The 21,329-nt window shown below is 41.3% G+C and overlaps 1 protein-coding gene across 5 annotated transcripts in view; it reads right to left on the reverse strand.

Moving 5' to 3' along the window:
* BLM (BLM RecQ like helicase) overlaps positions 1 to 21,329 on the reverse strand; it is a 106,702-nt gene that overhangs the window by 20,600 nt on the left and 64,773 nt on the right. For all 5 annotated transcript variants that reach the window (XM_009210947.4, XM_021940871.2, XM_021940872.2 and 2 more), the window contains 4 exons: positions 14,674 to 14,780; positions 12,391 to 12,551; positions 7,024 to 7,219; positions 3,075 to 3,265 (listed from right to left, as the gene is read on the reverse strand). In XM_009210947.4, the coding sequence (XP_009209211.2) occupies positions 3,075 to 3,265; positions 7,024 to 7,219; positions 12,391 to 12,551; positions 14,674 to 14,780 (655 nt within the window). The remainder of the gene's footprint in view (positions 1 to 3,074; positions 3,266 to 7,023; positions 7,220 to 12,390; positions 12,552 to 14,673; positions 14,781 to 21,329) is intronic.

The raw sequence follows: 21,329 nt of genomic DNA on the forward strand, positions 1-21,329 counted from the left end.
CTTCACCATATTACCTGGCAAAACATAGTGGACCCAATTCTCCATCTACACTATCCCTGTACCTATGTGGCTGAACTTGGCATTTTCACAGTCAATACATGGTCACAAAGCTCGAATGGACTGTTAATGCTATAGGCAATCATTATCTTTATACTTCCCTGCCTATCATTCCTCCATTCTCTCACAACAGAAGTCAGCAAACTATGGCCCAGGAGCTGGATGCCTGCTTTTGTGCATAAAATTTTATTGGAACACAGCCATGGAAGATGACTGGAAAATCCGTGTATTTATTGTTTATGTCTGCATTTAGCCTACAATGGCAAAGTTGTGAGTCGTTGTGACAGAGACTATGGCTGCAAAGTGTACAACATTTACTCTGTGGCCCTTTAAAAGCAAGTTTACTGACCCCTGTCCTAGACAACTATTTCATACTTTCTCCCTTCTCTTCTGTCCCTTCTCTTATCCCAACCGTCAGCTAATGGCCATGCTTTAAATATCACCCATGTGCCATCTCAGTCTCTTTTCAGAATTTTTGAATCTAATATGTAACTCAACATTAGATTCCCAATTTAGGTAACCCAAACCAAACTCCTGATCTTCTCTGCCAACCAGCTTTCTGCATTGTAGCCAAGGAAAACTCCACCCTTCCAGTTACTCAGGCCTCTAGTTACTCTGGGACTCTAGCCCTGAAGTGACTGCTCTGGCTCTCCAGCACCTCTTCCTCTCGCTGGCTCTTAATCCTGCTCAGCCACATGGGGCTCCCTTGCTATCTCTCGAACACACCAGGCACACCACCACCTTAGGGCCTTTGCTCTAGCCAATGTTTCTTCCAGGAAAGCTCACATCCAGAGAGCTGCCAGCTAACTCCTTTCTTCAAGATTTTGCTCAGCTCCCATCTTCTCAATGAGACTTCCAACGACCACCCTGTCTAATACTGCATACTGTACTCTACCCATTCCTCCTGTCTCTTTACTCTGCTGTGTCATTCACCACAGTTCTTATCCTTTCACATATATTTATTGTGTATATTGTTTGTAACTGGCCTCCCTCTGCTGGAGTGTAAGCTCCGCAAGGGCAGGGATTTTAATTTTGTTTAGTGATGTATCCCAAATTCCTACAACAGTGCCTGTTACACAGCCCAACAAATATCTGTTGAATGAGGGAAGTGATTAGCAATGTTTACGGGATTGCGTGGGGTGGGAGGAGATGGCATGAATTTGCCAATTCCACACTGAAAGAGATGACCCTTTGCTCTGCCTCGTGCTCTGTCTTTTTTGTTTTGTTTTGTTTTTTTGAGACGGAGTCTCGCTCTGTCGCCCAGGCTGGAGTGCAGTGGCCGGATCTCAGCTCACCGCAAGCTCCGCCTCCCGGGTTTACGCCATTCTCCTGCCTCAGCCTCCCAAGTAGCTAGGACTACAGGCGCCCGCCACCTCTCCCGGCTAGTGTTTTGTATTTTTTTAGTAGAGACGGGGTTTCACTGTGTTAGCCAGGATGGTCTCGATCTCCTGACCTTGTGATCCGCCCATCTCGGCCTCCCAAAGTGCTGGGATTACAGGCTTGAGCCACTGCATCTGGGCAGTGCTCTGTCTTTTTTAACTATACTTACTGAGAGTATTAAACATTTTTTTTTTTTTTTTTGAGATGAAGTTTTGCTCTTGTTGCCCAGGCTGGAGTGCAATAGCGTGATCTCGGCTCACTGTAGCCTCCTCCACCTACCAACTTCAAGCAATTCTCCTGCCTCAGCTTCCCAAGTAGCTGGGATTACAGGCATGGGCCACCACGCCTGGCCAATTTTGTATTTTTTCAGTAGAGGCAGGGTTTTACCATGTTAGTCAGGCTGGTCTTGAATTCCTGACCTCAGGTGATCCGCCCGCCTCGGCCACCCAAAGTGCTGGGATTACAGGCATGAGCCACCGTGCCCAGCCAGAGTGTTAAACTTCTATGAACACATGTATGTCAGTCTCCACTCTAGTCTATGAATTGGTCTACACCATGTTCACTTGTGGCTCTCCAGCATCTTGCACATATAAGTTTAATACTCCCAGATAGGTAAATAATATACCAAATGTGAAAATGCTCAGTAAGCAGTAAGATACAGTAGACATTAAAATGTAGAATTACCATAATAGGTAAATAGGTACCTAATGATTGAATTGAACAATTCCCAAGGGTATTTTAGGACAGATAATAGTGAATTTATCCACAAGCAGTTACTGTTATTCTTTATAGTTAAAAAAAAAAAGAGTAATGTAGGCTGGGCGCGGTGGCTCACACCTGTAATCCCAGCACTTTGGGAGGCCGAGGCGGGCGGATCACGAGGTCAGGAGATCGAGACTATCCTGGCTAACACGGTGAAACCCCGTCTCTACTAAAAATACAAAAAATTAGCCGGGCGTGGTGGTGGGCACCTGTGGTCCCAGTTACTTGGAGGCTGAGGCAGGAGAATGACATGAACCTGGAAGGTGGAGCTTGCAGTGCGCCAAGATCGCGGCACTGCACTCCAGCCTGGGCGACAAAGCGAGACTCTGTCTCAAAAAAAAAAAAAAAGAGTAATGTCATTGATTTGAATTCAAACATACAGTATGCTAGTTATTATTCTTTTGAGAATGAGCTCTTTTAGTATATTAATTAAATATTAAAAAATTAAATACTAATACATCAATTTAAATATATTTAATTTAATCAATTAAAACGTTAATATAATGTAATATATTAATAACATCAATATATTAAATTTAAAATATTCTACCTGCCCATGTTGAATCTTTTTGGGTGTTTGCATATTAATATTTCTAAAATATTTTGTAATCATCAGTGCACATATATAAACTCAATATTTTGGATATGCAGATGTCCAGTATATTTTTTAACAGGGTTCTAATTATAAAGAAAAGATACTGCATGAAATTACTTTTTAAATGTTTCCATTCCAAATTACTACTGGAAGGCAGCTGTCTTTCCCCTGTTAATCTGTCGGAGACCACCTTTTGCAATCTAATTTGTACCTACATTTTTAAAATTAAAAAACATTTTAATTATAAATAATTTTAAAACTTCTTTTTTTTTTTTTTTACCTTTGTTTTACAGCAGTTATCACAAGAAACATCTGGGTGTTTCTTACAAAAATCAGGATTAAATCCATTTTCACCAAAATAGGCCAAAAGCTGTATTCTCCTGCATTCCGTTATATTTTCACAGTAATGTACCATGCTATACAAATTATTGAAATGAGTTTCTCTTGTATGATGGTTTCCATCTTTTTCCACTGAAAGAGATGAAGAGTATAGTAAGACATACTTACAGGGGAAAAATAGAGAACATCACAGAAATATTTAGAATAGATTCATATAACTTTAAATATTAAATAAGAAAATTACTGTTAACAGCATTATGTCAACATGGCATTCTATATTATAATTAACTGAGTTTTTTTTTTTGTATTTTTTTAGTAGAGACGGGGTTTCACCGTGTTAGCCAGGATGGTCTCGAACTCCCGACCTCGTGATCCGCCCGTCTCGGCCTCCCAAAGTGCTGGGATTACAGGCTTGAGCCACCGCGCCCGGCCGAATTAACTGAGTATTAATGTTCATCCTCAAGATTTTAGTATTATAGGAATAAATGTTAGATTTTTTTTTTTTCAAATCTTCATTATCCCCAATGATGATGGTTTGACTTATATTTGCTGTATTTATCAGTTGAGCATGTACTGAACTGAACATCCCGAGGAAGCAGAGCCTGAGATTATGGCAGTGGCCATGCACTTCTCTGAGTATCTGAGGTCAAAGTAGTTACAGCAATGGTTCCAAAATTGTGCGCCAACAAGCCCTGGGGTGCTGTGGTGAACTCACAGAGACAGAATATTTTAAATTTTAGGGAAACACAGCAATGCCTAACATCTGTTGAACATCACCCAAATTATTAGCTTGAGGTAGTTAATGGTATTAACATTAGATTGTGCTACATTCCTATTAGCAATATCTTATCTTTGCAAAGCTGGGTTTTTGGTAGTTGTTATGATAAAAAGAAGAATCTCAAGAAAATCAGTGTGAAACAGGAAATGAGGGTGGCAGTGTCTGATTTGATTCGAATGTGTGAGAACAGCAGTGGCATACTTTCCATCAGTAAGCAACTGTCGTTACTTAAGAATTTTAACACCAGGTATGGTGGCTCATGCCTGTAATCCTAGCACTCTGGGAGGCCAAGGTGGGCGGATCACCTGAGGTCAGGAGCTCGAGACCAGTCTGGCCAACATGGCAAAACCCTGTCTCTACTAAGAATATAAAAATTAGCTGAGTGTGGTGGCACGAGCCTGTAATCCCTGCTACTCAGGAGGCCGAGGCTGGAGAATCGCTTAAACCCAGAAGGCGGAGGTTGCAGTGAGCTGAGATCATGCCACTGCACTCCAGCCTGGGCGACAAGAGCGCAACTCCATCTCAAAAAAAAAAAAAAAAAAAAAAGAAAAAAAAAAAATTTTAAAAAATATTATTTTTTCTTCCAGTTTATGAGTATTTTCCCCCCAAATAGTTGCTGTCATCAGGACTTAAATATCTATTAAATTGTCTGGGCCTAAATTTTTTTTTTTTTTTTTGGTCTTGGCCTCCCAAAGTGCTGGGATTACAGGTGTGAGCCACCATGCCTGGCCATGTTTGGGCCTAGCTTTAATATAGATTAAAAAAAACACACAAATGGGCAAACCAAGTGTAAATATTTCATTTTCTTCACTGAGAATCACTTTGGTATAGTGCAAGGAACATGGACTTTGGAATCAGATGAACTTGGGTTCTGTCAGGGCTCTACCATTTACTAGTTTTGCATTTCATTTTCCTCCTCTGTAAAATGAGGAAAGCAAAGGTCTTATCTCTGAGGGTTATTGTGGAGATGAAATTAGTTGATGATGTATGTAAGGCATTTGGAATGGCACACAGGAAGTGCTAAATAAATACCATCTATAATAATTACCATTGTTATACTACTACTACAACTACTCCTATTGCTCCTGCTACCTCAGTGATCTTGGGGAAAAGTTACAAAACCTTTCTGAAGCTCACTTTTTATGGGAGTACCTCTACATCACAAGTTAGTTGTTTTGAACAAATAAGGTAATGAGGTGATATATGCAGCGTTGGGCACAGTGCTTGGTAAGTGCCATTTCCCATGCTCAGTACTTCTGCCAGAGTTAATTTAAAAGTGGTCTTGGCTGGGCACGGTGGCTCATGCCTGTAATCCCAGCACTTTGGGAGGCTGAGGCAGGCAGATCACTGGAGGTCAGGAGTTTAAGACCAGCCTGGCCAACATGGTGAAACCCTGTCTCTACTAAAAATACAAAAATTTGGGCCAGGCACGGTGGCTCAAGCCTGTAATCCCAGCACTTTGGGAGGCTGAGACGGGTGGATCACGAGGTCAGGAGATCGAGACCATCCTGGCTAACACGGTGAAACCCCGTCTCTACTAAAAAATACAAAAAACTAGCCGGGCGATGTGGCGGGCGCCTGTAGTCCCAGCTACTGGGGAGGCTGAGGCAGAAGAATGGCGTGAACCCGGGAGGCGGAGCTTGCAGTGAGCTGAGATCCGGCCACTGCACTCCAGCCCGGGTGACACAGCAAGACTCCATCTCAAAAAAAAAAAAAAAAAAAAAAAAATTAGCTAGGCGTGGTGGCAGGTGCCTGTAATCCCAGCTACTCAGAAGGCTGAGGTAGGAGAATTGCTTGAATCTGGGAGGCAGAGGTTGCAGTGAGCCGAGATCACGCCACTACACTTCAGCCTGGGCAACAAGAGCAAGACTCCGTCTCAAAAAAAAAGAGAAGAAAAAAAAAAAGTGGTCTCAAAAGAAATACATATATTTATGAAATATATTTAACTCTCACAACCCAGGAGAAAAATGAGCAAAGAATGTAATAAAATTCTAAAATGTGCATTCACTTTCACCCAACAAGTTAAAGTTTAGAAATTTATCCTATGAGGCTGGGCGTGGTGGCTCACGCCTGTAATACCAACACTTTGGGAGGCTGAGGTGGGCAGATCACCTGAGGTCAGGAGTTCGAGACCAGCTGGGACAAATGGTGAAATCCCTGTCTCTACTAAAAATACAAAAATTAGCTGGGCGTGGTAGCACATGCCTGTAATCCCAGCTACTCTGGAGGCTGAGATGAGAGAATTGCTTGAACCCGGGAGGTGGAGGTTGCAGTGAGCCAAGATTGTGCCACTCCAGCCTGGGTGACCAAGTGAGACTCGGTCTTAAAAAAAAAAAAATTATCTTGTATAAATAATTGCAAAAATGCCCAAAGATATTTGTATAGGGATGTTCAATACTGCATTGTTGATAACAGTGAAAAACAATAAAAAAGATGTAGTAAGAGGGGACTAGTTTAATAACCATGGAATAACCACACTATGGAATTCTAGGTAGTCAGGCTATATGTATTCATTGGAATAATTACATCCTATTGTTGACTGAAAAAAATCGGGTCATTATATAATTCCATTTACATTTTAAAAGATGTGCATTTCGAAAAGGTACATACCAAATACAAGATATTGCCTGCCTCTAATGGGAGAGGATGAATGAGACAAGACAGACTATGGGGTGGTGGGGAGGGGTTTAGCTCGATTGATTGTGTTTTCTTTCTTAACCCAGATGGTGGTATATGACAGCTCATTATTTTCTCCTTTTTATCTTCCTGCATGTTTGAAATATGTGTTACATGCAAGAATGCATGCAGAAATTGGGTCTGAAAGGATACAAAGGAAACCAATAACTAGAGTTATTTTTGGGGCAAAACTATAAGGCATAGTTTGTAAATTTTCTGCCTTGTACACATCTATATCATTTCAGTTTTACATAATAAGTACTTACCACTTTTATAATAAAAATGAACTAAAATAAAATTGCCAATCTGTATAAACACCTCTATTTTTCTACGATTATTTAAGGAAAACTGGACCAGAAGTACCACAATAGCAGGAGTAGATTACTATCATGAGACCAAAGATGATAGAATGTCTCTGCAGTGGAGCCCAGCTTACTTATTATAAGTCTTTTCAGTCTGGTCACATCATGATAGGTATAGAAAAGCAGGCAGTGAGATATTTCCCCATCTCTTCCAGCTCTGCCAGATTCTTGGTAGTAACCCTCCATAGATTTAGGGAGAGATGCATGAATCACAAATCGCACATCCGGTTTGTCAATCCCCATTCCAAATGCAATTGTCGCACAGATAACCTGATATAAAAGCAAAAGCTTATTAGATTCATAAAGCACAGACTTGAAGGAACATTTTTAATAACAGATGCTTCTAAAAGCTCTATCATTTGTTTACTTTAAAATGCACACTACATAACAACCTAATATCTTAACTTGGTCCCACTATTTAGTATAACTGATATGAGTTTTTATATTGATAACCTGCAATTCCATTAAAACCCAAGAAGGTAAAGAGAAGCTTAGCATGGCAGGCACTTTCTTGTATGACTCGGCATTCTCGTGTAAGAGAGCCAGAATCAACTGCAGTCAGCCCACGATGTGCTGTCACTGTTCTCTGTTTTTGCTACTGAGGTGTGGGGGGTGTTGTTCACACAGTCATGATATCCAGGTCACTGATCATAAGCAACATGTTGCTCAGGAGCTCCAGGGTGTTCCCAGGGCTCCTCAGAGGTCATTGCTGCTAGTTCCTCAATGGCTCAGGAACAATGCGTTCTTACCTGCTCCACTGCTTATCATCAGTTTTCCCAATGGCACCAGCTGATCACACACCAACTCCTTCGATTCATCAGCTGATTTCAAGTCAAAGCTTGTACAATTTTAATGGAAACTCATGTGGGTAAAAGTCTGAGAGCTACTTATACCAAAAAAAGGAAAAACATCAGGAACTGTGGATCTTAGCCCATACAAATTACTTAGTGGAAGCAAGGTGATAGTTCACTCTCAGGAGCTTGATAAATCAGTTTTCAAGGATATCCATTTCAGTTGCAAATTTAGGAGCTATTTAACCCAGACCAAAATGTTATATCTCCAGGCAAAATTACATTTCACAAATAAAACTGCAAGTTTTTTTTTAGCACTTAAAAAAATGAATTGCTACTGCAAGAACAGTATTTCAAAGGCATCTGAAGTATCTGGCAGGCAGACTGAGGCTAATGACATGATTTCAGTAACTGTGAGTACCAGCGGAAGGAACTGCACGCTCTGGAGTATGTGGACAATAAAGGGGTACATTTATCAACACCAGGAATGGTGGTGAGTGGCCTGTGCTCTCGGTTAGTCATCCATCTACATTTATGGCACTCTGATCAAAGGCAAATCTCCTTGGAAACAGAAAGACTACTGTAGCTTCTAGTGATGGAGAGCAGGTGGAGAGGCTGCACAGCAAGATGTCAGCCGAAAGGTCCGGAAGCATGACCCACAGGGTTCCATGAAGTCCAGGTGCATCTCCCACTATCAGGGCGGGCACAGGGCTGTGAGGCACTGCCTGCAGCCTCCAGGTGAGATGCAATGCTGCCAACTCTTTCTGAAAGCTCTTATTTCTTGAAATTGGGAAAAGTGGCTTTAATTGTGATTTCCTTTTTTATTTCTGTGCTTTTAAAACTTCAAACCACATCATTCTTTGTGAAGAATAATGGCCAAGTTTTATTCTATTTGTTAGATTCTCATGAATCTAACAAGATCAAGTCTGTCGAGCTGGTGTAGGCTAATATTATATTCTGACTGTAAGGATTAATTAGTCTGAGAGCAGAAATAATTAGATTTTTATAAACCCCTATTTTTAAACCATATTTTTCATCAAAGTTATATGTATATCTCCACTGTAGATTATTTATACTATATATAACAATTTAAAGCACTTGAAAAAAATCTTTTTTTTTTTTTTTTTTTTTTGAGAGAGTCTCAGTCTGTTGCCCAGGCTGGAATGCAGTGGCGCGATTTTGGCTCACCACAACCTCCACCTCCAGGGTTCAAGCGATTCTCCTGCCTCAGCCTCCCGAGTAGCTGGGACTACAGGTGTGCACCAGTATGCCAGGCTAATTTTTGTGTTTTTTTGTAGAAACAGGGTTTCACCACATTGCTTGGGCTGGTAGCGAACTCCTAGGCTCAAGTGATCTTCCCCCCTTGGCCTCCCAAAGTGCTGGGATTACAGGTGTGAATTACCATGCCTGGCCCTTTCCTGAAAACTTTTTCCTTATCATACATTGTTTTACATGTTTTCTGGTCAGTTCTGTCCCACTGATCTGCCTATAATGTATTGCAAACTAGTGTTCCTGCGTTATTAGTTGTTTTGTTTTCTTTTTCCAAACTCTTATTTTCACTTGAATATTCTTCGAGCCAAACTTTAGAAAAAGTTTATCAAAGGGGGGGGGGCGGAAACACAGGCATTTGGGTTAAAATATAAACTAATTTGGGAAGACTGAAATCAGTATTTCAGTGAAGACAAATCAGTGATATATTTCTGAACTTTTTGCATATCTGAAAATGACCTTTCATAATGAGCCGGGTATGAAATTCTTCAGTCCCAGTCTTCCTTCTTCCAATTCTGAAGACAGTCTTCTATTATTTTTGTTATATATTTGTTATGTATTTATTTATAACGCACTTATCTGTTTCAATTATCCTGCTTTCTTGCTTGGGTACACTCACTGTTCTTAGGCTGAATCCTTACCTCCTTTTGTCAACAAAGATAATTTCTACCCCCATCCCCTTTTAATCTCTTTTTTCCCTTGCATTCTCAAGTTATTCACTACATCACTGATTCTATTGTCTCCACTGAGTCATTCCATTTGTGTCTTAATATATAATTCTGCTCTTAGTTTTGTTTTTCTTATTTGGATAAACCGAATTTTTCTTTCTTTTTTTTTTTTTTTGAGATGGAGTCTCGTTTCTGTTTCCTAGGCTGGAGTACAGTGGCATGATCTCAGCTCACTGCAACCTCCGGCTGCTACGTTCAAGTGATTCTCCTGCCTCAGCCTCCCGAGTAGCTGGGACTACAGATGCCCACTACCTCATCTGGCTAATTTTTGCATTTTTAGTAGAGAAAGGGTTTCACCATAGTGGCCAGGCTGGTCTCAAACTCCTGATCTCAGGTGATCCGTCCACACTGGCCTCTCAAAGTGCTGGGATTACAGACGTGGGCCACTGCACCTGGCCATAAACTGGATTTTTATTTCTCCCTTCATCTCACCCTGTGATCTTCTTATGGAAGTTGTTGCTAGTTCATGTATTTCAAGTCTTCTTATATCTTTCTCAGGATACTAAACTGATATCCTCTAAAATTTTGTTTTCCCAGAGAAAACAATTTTGAGAGATATTTTTCCTCTGAATCTTCAAAGTAAATACTTTTTCCTACACCAAAACTTTTCATTGGCTTCAAGTAATTATTAGTTGTTTTGCTCAAATTCATCCTTACATTTAGAGGGATCTATCCAAGGCTGGCATTCATCACAATAAGAGATGCCTAAAGTATTCTCAGTATTTCCTTCCCACCCACCTGGGTGATGGAAAATTTCTCATCTCAGAAACAGATGCCCAATATTGTTAGTTACTAGGGAAATGCAAATCAAAACCACAAACAGGGCCAGGCACAGTGGCTCATACCTGTAATCCCAGCACTTTGGGAGGCTGAGGTGGGCGGATCATGAGGTCAGGAGTTTGCCACCAGCCTGGCCAATATGGTGAAATCCCATCTCTACTAAAAATACAAAAATTAGCTGGGTGTGGTGGCACATGCCTGTAGTCCTGGCTACTTGGGAGGTTGAAGTAGGAGAATTGCTTGAACTGGGAGGTGGAAGTTGCAGTGAGCCAAGATCGCGCCACTGCACTCCAGCCTGGGTGACAGAGCAAGACTCTGTCTCAAAAAAGAAAAAAACCCCACAAAGAGATGCCATTTCCCACCCACAAGGATGAACACATTAAAAAAGCTGGACAGTAAAAAATATTGGCGAAGATGTGGAGACACTGGCACCTCATACATTGCTGGTGAGAATGCAGAACTGCAGAGCCACTTGGAAAAGCAGTTTGACAGCTCCTCTAAAAGTTAAAGAGTTGCCATTTGACCCAGCAAGTCCACTCCCAGGTGTCTACCCAAGAGAACTGAAAGCATATGTCCATGGAAAAACTTGTACATGAATGCTCACAAAGCCATTATACATAGTAGTCAAGAAGCAGAAACACACCGGGGATGGTGGCTCACACCTATAATTGCAGCAATTTGGTAGGTTGAGGCAGGAGTATCACTTGAGTCCAGGAGTTCAAGACCAGGCTGGACAACACAGGGAGACCTCGTTTATACAAAAAATAAAAAAATTAGCTGGGCATAGTGGTGCACCTGTGGTCCTAGCAACTTGAGAAATGGAAGGATTGTTTGAGGTATGGTCTGGAGTGAGCAGAGGTCATGCCACTGCACTCCAGCTCTGAATGAAAGAGTAAGACCTTGTCTCAAAAAAAAAAAAAAAAGAAAGAAAGAAAGAAAGAAAGAAAGAAAGAAACAAGCCAAATGTCTAACCAGCTGATGAGTAGATAAACAAACTGTGTTATATCCATATAACAGAATATTATCTGACCATAAAAAGGTATGAAGTACTTATATATGCTAAAATATGGATAAATCTTGAAAAACTTATGCTAAATAAAAGCAAACAGACTAGGCAAGGTGGCTCATGCCTATAATCCCAGCAATTTGGGAGGCTGAGGCAGGTGGATCACTTGAGGCCACGAGTTCGAGATCAGCCTGGCCAACATGGCAAAATCCTGTCTCCACTAAAAATATTAAATACAAAAATTTGCCGGGCATGGTGGTGCGTGTCTTTAATTCCATCTACTCAGGAGGCTGAGGCAGGAGAATCATTTGAACCTGGGAGGTGGAGGTAGAAGTAAGTCGAGAGCCCTCCACTGCACTGCAGTCTGGGAGACAGAGCGAAACTCTGTCTCCGGGAAAAAAAAAAAAAAAGAAAAGTTACAAAGACCACATATTGTATGATTCTATTTACATGCAATGTACAGAGTAATAAACTCTAGAAACAGGTTAGTAGTAGTTAGTAGATTCGTGGTTTCCAGGCATTAGGGGGTGGGGGAAGCGAGTGGGTATGAGGTTTCTTTTTATGGTGATCGAAAATTCTGGAATTAGATAGTGATGATGATTGTACAACTTTGCAAATATAGTAAAAAGTACTAACTTATTTGCTTTGAAAGGATAAATTTTATGATATGTGAATTATATCTCAAGCAATACTTTTTTATGAAAGAAAAAGCAACATTAAAGTATCAAAGGAAAATCAGTTTTTAAATTTCAGTCTTATTTTGATGTTTACTACCTTCAAGGTAAAAGTTTGCATTCTACACATGCATGTTTGGTTATATGCTATAAAATATTATTTCTATTATTTGTTTATCTTTAAAAATGTTACCTGACAGCCATCCTGATTAATCCACTTCTGTTGCACTTCATCTCTGGCAGAATCACTGAGGCCAGCATGGTAAGCAAGAGCAGCGAGCCCATCTCTCTGTAATGTGTCGGCCATGGTGTCACATTCTCGCCTGGAGAGGCAGTAAATTATCCCTGAGTCATCTGCCAAGAAACCAAGAGTACTGAGAAACAAGAATTTTTAACATAAACAACAACACAATTTACACTATGTTTTTAGAAATACATGAACCATAAATAGATCTCCCATAGTGTTCTTATACTGCTGGAAGACCACACACGTGAATAATTCAAGCAAGGAATTCATGTGCACTGGAAATCAGATGTGGCTTTTCATCCTGTTGCTGCTAATGACTCGTGAGTTGGACCTGGACGAACTCTGGGTTCTACTTCACACTAGATACATGTGGGCATCAAAAAGCCACCCTTGGTCGGGCGAGGTGGCTCCATGCCTGTAATCCCAGCACTTTGGGAGGCCATGGAGGGCAGATCATTTGAGGTCAGGAGTTCAAGACCAGCCTGGCCAACATGGCGAAACCCTATCTCTATTAAAAATACAAAAAAAATTAGCCAGGTGTGGTGGTGGGCGCCTGTAATCCCAGTTAGTTAGGAGGCTGAGGCAGGAGAATCACTTGAACCTAAGAGGCAGAGGTTGCAGAGAGCCAAGATTGTACCACTGTACTCTAGCCTGGAGATAGAGCGAGACTCAGCCTCAAAAAAAAAAAAAAAAAAGCCATCCTTGCAAAACTTCAAACTTGAAAAATCACAAAGATTTTAATAGCAACATTAGGGAAATAAGTAAAGGGAACTGTGAAATAAAATATACTATAACTATCAAGTGTTTTCTAAATTTTTAAAACACATGGGAAAATGCTCATGATATAAAGTAGATTAATACTGGAAATTAATAATATGATAACAGTGATTTTGCTCATTGAATGATGTTTGTCTTTTGTTTCTTCTTTTTGTTGCTTTCTAAATTTTCTTTTTTGTTTTTTGAGACAGTCTTGCTCTGTCGCCCAGGCTGGAGTGCAGTGGCACGATCTCAGCTCACTGCAACCTCTGCCTCCTGGGTTCAAGCAGTTCTTCTGCCTCAGCCTCCAGAATAGCTGGAATTACAGGTGTGTGCCACCATGCCTGGCTAATTTTTATAGAGGTGGGGTTTCACCATTTTGGCCAGGCTGGTCTTGAAATCCTGACCTCAAGTGATCCACCCACCTTGGCCTCCCAAAATGCTGAGATTACAGGTGTGAGCCATAGTGCCTGGCCATCTAAATTTTCTTTAATGAGCATGTATTATATTTATTATTATGTGTGTGTGTTTTTTTTTTTTTTTTGAGACGGAGTCTCACCCTATCACCCAGGCTGGAGTGCAGTGGCGTGATCTCGGCTCACTGCAACCTCCGCCTCCCAGGTTCATGCCGTTCTCTCGCCTCAGCCGAGTAGCTGGGACTACAAGGGCCCGTCACTACACCCGGTTAATTTTTTTGTATTTTTAGTACAGACGGGGTTTCACTGTGTTAACCAGGTTGGTCTCGATCTCCTGACCTCATGATCCTCCCATCTTGGCCTCCCAAAGTGCTGGGATTACAGGCGTGAGCCACCACGCCTGGCCATGTGTGTTGTTTTTAGAAATGGAAATTAAAAGATATTAAAGGAAAAGTCATCTCTCTGTGACTGAGCCAAAGGTCTAGATATACACGTGAAGCTATTGACATTAGCTGCCTGGAAGAGGTGGGCCTGAGCAGGGAAATCACTGACTTTTTCTTGGTGGATCTCTACTGACTGATTTGTCCACACAAACATATATATTAATTTCTAAAAAATAAAATAGAAATACCAAAAATATTCTCCATGGAAAAGTGGAAAGGGGGTTACATGGAAAACTACTATGAATTCAGAATCTCATTTTAGTTAGTGAAACTCAAAGGCAGGCAGGCTTGGGACAAGGAACTAAAACAAAAAGCTGTATAATTCAAACACTGATTGAAGCCTCAGGAAAGACATTGAAACCAAAAGTTATAATACACGTGTGCAGGAGGGAGTATTTAATATATTTTTGTTAGAATTTCTTGTTATCAAACCAAACGAGATTTTACAATTTCCAGAATTGAGAGAGTTGCAATAGTCTGCTCTATAAATAGCAAGTTAGTGCTGTCATAATGCAAAAAGGAATGTTTAATATGCAATTTTATATATCCTATTGTGGTACTAAAAAGACATTTATTTGTTACTTCTAGACAGTTAATCACATGGCTGTACTCACATGGGTAGTGCTTTCTGATCCATTCTAGGCAGTCAAATGCCACCTTTTTAGGCTTTTTCGGTAATACATAGTATTTCAGATTATGTCTGTTAAAGCTCATGCTAAACCTAAAAAAGTCCCAAACATAAAATTTAGTTATTATGAGAAAGTATAACTTTCGGTATTGTTATAGACTACATGTGTCCCCCTAAAATCCTAACCCCCAATGTGATAGTATTAGGCGTTGGAGCCTTTGGGAGATAATTAGGTCATGAGAGGTGGAGTTATGAATGAGGTAAGTGCTCAAAAATAAGCAGAGACCTCGCTGGCTCTCCCCACCCTCATATGTGAGTATACAAAGAGAATACTGCCATTTACAAACCAGGAAGAGGGACCTCATCTGACATGGGATCTGCCAGCATCTTGATCTTGGACTTCCTGGCTTTCAGAACCATAAGAAATAAATTTTTGTTTGAGCCACCCAGTCTACAGTATTCTGTCATAGCAGCCCAAGCTAATATCAAGTAGTTTGTTTTTTTTTTTTTTTGAGACAGTCTCACTCTGTCACCCAGGCTAGAGTACAGTGGCGCGATCTTGGCTCACTACAACCTCTGCCTTCTGGGTTCAAGCCATTCTCCTGCCTCAGCCTCCCAAGTAGCTGGGATTACGGATGCCTGCCATCGCGCACGGTTAATTTTTGTATTTTTAGTAGAGACAGAGTTTCACCGTGTTGGCCAGGCTGGTCTCGAACTCCTGACCTCAAGCAATCCACCCGCCTCAGCCTCCCAAAGTGCTGGGATTACAGGCATGAGCCACCGGGCCCAGCCTATCAAGTAGTCTTCAGTTGAATACTGTCATTAGCAGCTTACATAATAGAACACTGAAATGGAAGTTAGGCTAAGGGTTAAAGAAAAGAATGGTGATAAAGAGGGAATGTTTATGGGACTAGATGACAAAAAATTAGGATTGTAGAAGAGAAAACACATAGAAAAGACAAAGTAAGCAGGAGCCCAGTCTCTTGACTCCAAGATGAGGCTGACTATAAGCAGAGATGGTTAGAATATTATTTAAAATATTAAGGAACTCATACAGGAAATATACATTTTTTTTTTTGAAACGGAGTCTCGCTCTTTGGCCCAGGCTGGAGTGCAGTGGGGCGATCTCGGCTCACTGCAAGCTCCACCTCCCGGGTTGAAGCCATTCTCCCGCCTCAGCCTCCCAAGTAGCTGGGACTACAGGCGCCCGCCACCACACCTGGCTAATTTTTTATTTTTAGTAGAGACGGGGTTTCACTGTGTTAGCCAGGATGGTCTTGATCTCCTGACCTCGTGATCCACCCGCCTTGCCCTCCCAAAGTGCTGGGATTACAGGCGTGAGCCAACGCGCCCGGCTGGAAATATGCGTATTTTTAGGCCATCAATATTCCCAAATTTTGACCAGGTACTCAAGCTCATTCAACCCGCAGCCCGCAGGCCACATGCAGCCCAGGGTAGTTTTGAATGTGGCCCAACACAAATTCATAAGCTCCCTTAAAACAGTGAGATTTTTTGCAATTTTTTAATAAAGCTCATCAGCTATTGTTACTGTTAGTGTATTATTATTATTTTTTTGAGAGGGAGTCTTGCACTTGTCACCCAGGCTGGACTGCAAGGGTGCAATCCCAGCTCACTACGACCTCCATCTCCTGGATTCAAGCACTTCTCCTGCCTCAGCCTCCTGAGTAGCTGGGATTACAGGTGCCCGCCACCACGTCCAGCTAATTTTTGTTATTTTTAGTAGAGACGGGGTTTCACCATGTTGGCCAGACTCATCTTGAACTCCTGACCTCAGGTGATCTGCCCACCTCCGCCTCTCAAAGTGCTGGAATTACAGGTGTGAGCCACCGCACCCAGCCAGTTAGTGTATTTTATGTGTGGTCCAAGACAATCCTTCTTCTTCCAATATGGCCCAGCGAAGCCAAAAGATTGGACACCCCTGGGATATATAAAGAGCTAACTGCAGGATAGCAGAAGTTGCTAAAGCCCTACTGATCATGGTCACTTTATTTTTGTTCTTGACCCCAAATAAAATGTGGCTAACTCTGAGACAGATGGGCTCCTCCTCTTCCTCTGATCTACTATTCTTGTCCCATTTCCTCCCTCCCACTTCCTCAGTGAGCTTGTTCTCTCCATTATCTCCTCTTTTGTATTTTCAGTCTGTTCTGTGAATTTTTCTTCTGTCTCTGAATATGTTCTAGGACCACCCTTTCCAACAAAAGCCTCTGTTGATCTATCTTCTAATCAACTTGTCTCTTTTCCTCCAATGGCAAGTTTCTCAGAAGATACTTATGTTCCCAACCAACTAACTACACATTCAATTTCAATTATCATTATTTTCTATTCTCAATTTTGCCTCTACCATTCTACCAATTTTTTTTCCAAGGCTTTTAAAACTAAAGAAAGGTGACAGAATTGTTATAGGGTCCTGCCCTCCAGGTACCTCCACTGCTCCACATTTCAACTATATCCAACCCACAGGAGGAGAGAGAACACTGTGGAACATGGTAAGGATAGAGCACAAAGACATCTCCATGCCTGGGTAGACAGAAGAAAAGATCATAAACTGCAGTAACCTGTGTCGCGGGGGCTGCCTATATACAGGATCAGAGGAAGAAAAGATGAGGAATAAAACCACTGGCTTTCTGTTTTTGCATCTAAATCCAACTAAATGGGCCCACACAATAGGCAGCAGTGATCTTGCTGCATTTGGTATATGCAAAGATGGGTCTTCTTTCAGACTTCACTCTCTCTGGCCTCTCTGTATTCTACCTTTTTTTTTTTTTTTTTGAGACAGTCTCACTCTGTCCCCCAGGCTGGGGTGCAGTGGCATGATATCGGCTCACTGCAACCTCTGCCTCCCAGGTTCAAGCAATTCTCCTGCCTCAGCCTCCTGAGCGGCTGGGACGACAGGCACTCACCACCACGCCCATCTAATATTTCATATTTTTAGTAGAAATGGGGTTTCACCATGTTGGTCAGGCTGGTCTTGAACTCTTGACCTCAGGTGATCCTCCCGCCTCAGCCTCCTAAAGTGCTGGGATTACAGTTGTGAGCCACCGCGCCTGGCCTGTATTCTACATTGTTGGCTACCCTTAATGAAAATTCTCTATTATGTCTTACAACTTTATATTCCCATGGGATTTTCTCCCTTGCATCTCTGGTTTCTCCACTTCCACCTCTTCTTCCTTTGCTCACTCCTTAAGTGAGAATCACCCCACAGACATCTGGCTCTCTTCTCTTCTCTTCCATCATCTCCTTCAGCACTCTCACTGCCTTAAACAGCACCCAAATTTCAGTCCCATGTGTCCCAGCTTTTGCCCTCACCTTAGACCTCTTTTCAGAGTTCTAAACCACATTTCAATATCTTTTTAGACCATACATTCCTAGGGGTTCACAAAGACTTTCTGTGTATACATGAGCAAAGATAGTCTTAAACAAATTCAGACCCTCAATTTTCGCATCCCTTGGTTTCCCACGGGGGATTGGTTCTAGGGCCTCCTCGGATACATAAATCCAAGGATGCTCAAGTCCCTGATATAAAATGGTGTAGTATATGTATATAACCTATGCACATCCTCCTGTATATTTTAAACCATCTCTAGATTACTTATAATACTCAATACAATGTATTAAATAAATGCCATCTCAATAGTTGCTACACTGTACCGTCAGTAATTATGTAACACTTTTCTTCTGTCATGGCGGCAGGATACAGCAGAGTATGCCTACACATCCCTTCATTCATGTGGACACAGCATAGCACTTGGTGCTCAGCAAATTTGAATCTTGCATTTTGAAACTTTCAGAAACTATTTTTCTTTCAAATGTGTTTGATATACAGTTGGGTGAATCTGCAGATGCAGAAACTGTGGATACGAAGGGCTGGCTGTCCTTTTCCCTAAGACTGATCTGAGAATGCTCCCAAAGACAAGACATTCTGGCCAGGGGCGGTGGCTCACATCAACAATCTCAACATTTTGGAAGGCAAAGGCAAGAGGATCACTTGTGCGCAGCAGTTAAAGACCAGTTGGGCAATAAAGTGAGACTCCTGTCTCTATTTTAAAAAAAAAGACATCCTGGCTGGGCTCGGTAGCTCACGTCTGTAATCCCAGCACTTTGGGAGGCCAAGGCGGGCAGATGACAAGATCAGGAGTTCGAAACCAGCCTAACCAACATGGTGAAACCCTGTCTCTACTAAAAATACAAAAACTGGCCAGGCATGGTGGCACATGCCTGTAATCCCAGCTACTCAGGAGGCTGAGGCAGGAGAATCCCTTGAACCCGAGAGGCGGAGGTTGCAGTGAGCCGACATCACGCCACTGCATTCCAGCCTGGGCAACAGAGCGAGACTCTGTCTAAAAAGAAAGAAAGAAAGAAAAAAGACATCCTGCTTGTTTCACCTTTCCCATTTTTCCCTTTTACAATTGTCTCACTTTCTGAAAACAAACAAACCAATCCTACTTTTCATCCATTCTGAATTTTACCACTGTGCACTGTTTCAGGATGTAAAAACCTCCAGGACACCAAACAAAGCAAATTGAAATATAGTATGGGTGTAGGTGAAATTTTCTTTAATTAAAGCACTAGAAATCCTTGGTAGGAGGGCCTCATATCTTTAGGTGTTTTACTTATTTCTGTTAAGGGTGAAGAGTAACTAGGAACAAAGTATTTTGGCCCTTATTAGGATGTTCTGAATTCAGATATACTGAGAATAAGGCGGTGGGAATGAAGATGGCCTTCACTTCATGATGTTGTTTCTTTCATCTCTATAATCACAGAATGCATTACCCTGAAAGTCTTTGAGACTACCATTAAAAAATACTTTGATACCACTTCTCTTAAGACAGCATTTCTTTGCAAAAAACACCTAGAGTCCTTTTAGTGCTTGAAAAGGAAGAATGTATAGCAGACTGTGGCAAAAAAGGTAGTAGATTTAAGAACTGTCTAGGAATACAAATGATAAAGAAAATCTTAAAATTTATTTGACTCGATTTGGAAATGGTGCATGAGTCTCCCCACCGATAGGAATGCTATTGTGACTAGGCACAACAATGGCCTTATTGCTTTTTCCCACATTAAAAAAATACACTTTATTTTCAGAAAAGTGTTTTATTAATTTAAAAAAATCTTTGGGTCAAAAAGAGAGACAAAAACAAGCATTGGGGAGGATATGAAAAAAGTGGAACCCTCATACATCACTAGTGAAAATGTAAAATGGCACAGCCACTTTGGAAAACAGTGTGACAGTTCTTTAAAAGGTTAAACATAGGCCAGGCACGGTGGCTTATGCCTGTAATTCCAGCACTTTGGGAGGCCGAGGCGGGCGGATTACGAGGTCAGGAGTTTGAGACCAGCCTGGCCAATATGGGGAAACCCCCATCTCTACTAAAAACACAAAAATTAGCCGGGTGTGGTGGTGCACACCTGTAGTACCAGCTACTCAGGAGGCTGAGGCAGAAGAATCACTTGAACTGGGGAGGCGGAGGTTGTGGTAAGCCAAGATTGCACCACTGTACTCCAGCCTGGGTTAGAGTGAGGCTCCGTCTCAAAAAAAAAAAAAAGGAAAAGGTTAAACATCGAGTTACTATATGACCCAATAATTTCACTCCTGGTGTATATACCTAAGAGAAATGAAAACATATGTCCACACAAAAATTTATACATGTATGATTATACTAGCATTATTCATAATAGTAAAAAATAAAAATGGAAATAACCCAATATCAACTGATGAATAAATAAAATGTCATATACATATACAATGGAATATTATTCACCAATAAACCATGAAAACATTATATTAAGTAGACAGTCACAAAAGATCACATATTGGATGATTCTGATTCTGTTTACACAAGATACCCAGAGTAGGCAAATCTATACATAGAAAGTAGATTAGTGGTTGCCTAGGGCTGGCAGGGTGGAGATGTGAGGGGAAAAGGAGATTGAACTGTAATGGGTTTGGGTGTTTTTGGAGGGTGATGAAATGTTCTAAAACTCTGGCAATGGTTGTACAATTCTGAATATACTAAAAACTTTGAATTGTACTTTTTAAATATGGGAATTGTATGGTATGTGGGTTATACCACAACAAAGCTGTTACTAAAAACATCTGGCATATGATCTGAATTTCTTAAAATTTGTAGACACAATTGAAAAAGCTCAGAACTGTTTACCAGTTAATTTAGTCAAACAAATTACTTTTACTAAAAATAATAAAAATGACATGAGATTAGAACATAAAGTTGTAGATCACAAATCCAATTAAAACCAAGACAACTATCTCTTCTGCAAAAGGACTGTGGGTAACTAACTAAAAGCAATATTTACACAATTTGTTTTTTTTTTTTTTTTTTTTTTTTTTTTTGAGACGGAGTCTCGCTCTGTAGCCCAGGCTGGAGTGCAGTGGCCAGATCTCAGCTCACTGCAAGCTCCGCCTCCCGGGTTCACGCCATTCTCCGGCCTCAGCCTCCCGAGTAGCTGGGACTACAGGCGCCCGCCATCTCGCCCGGCTATTCTTTGTATTTCTTAGTAGAGACGGGGTTTCACTGTGTTCGCCAGGATGGTCTCGATCTCCTGACCTCGTGATCCGCCCATCTCGGCCTCCCAAAGTGCTGGGATTACAGGCTTGAGCCACCG

This window comes from Papio anubis, chromosome 7 (genome assembly GCF_008728515.1).
Source record: "Papio anubis isolate 15944 chromosome 7, Panubis1.0, whole genome shotgun sequence".
In the NCBI taxonomy this organism is placed as follows: Eukaryota; Metazoa; Chordata; class Mammalia; order Primates; family Cercopithecidae; genus Papio; species Papio anubis.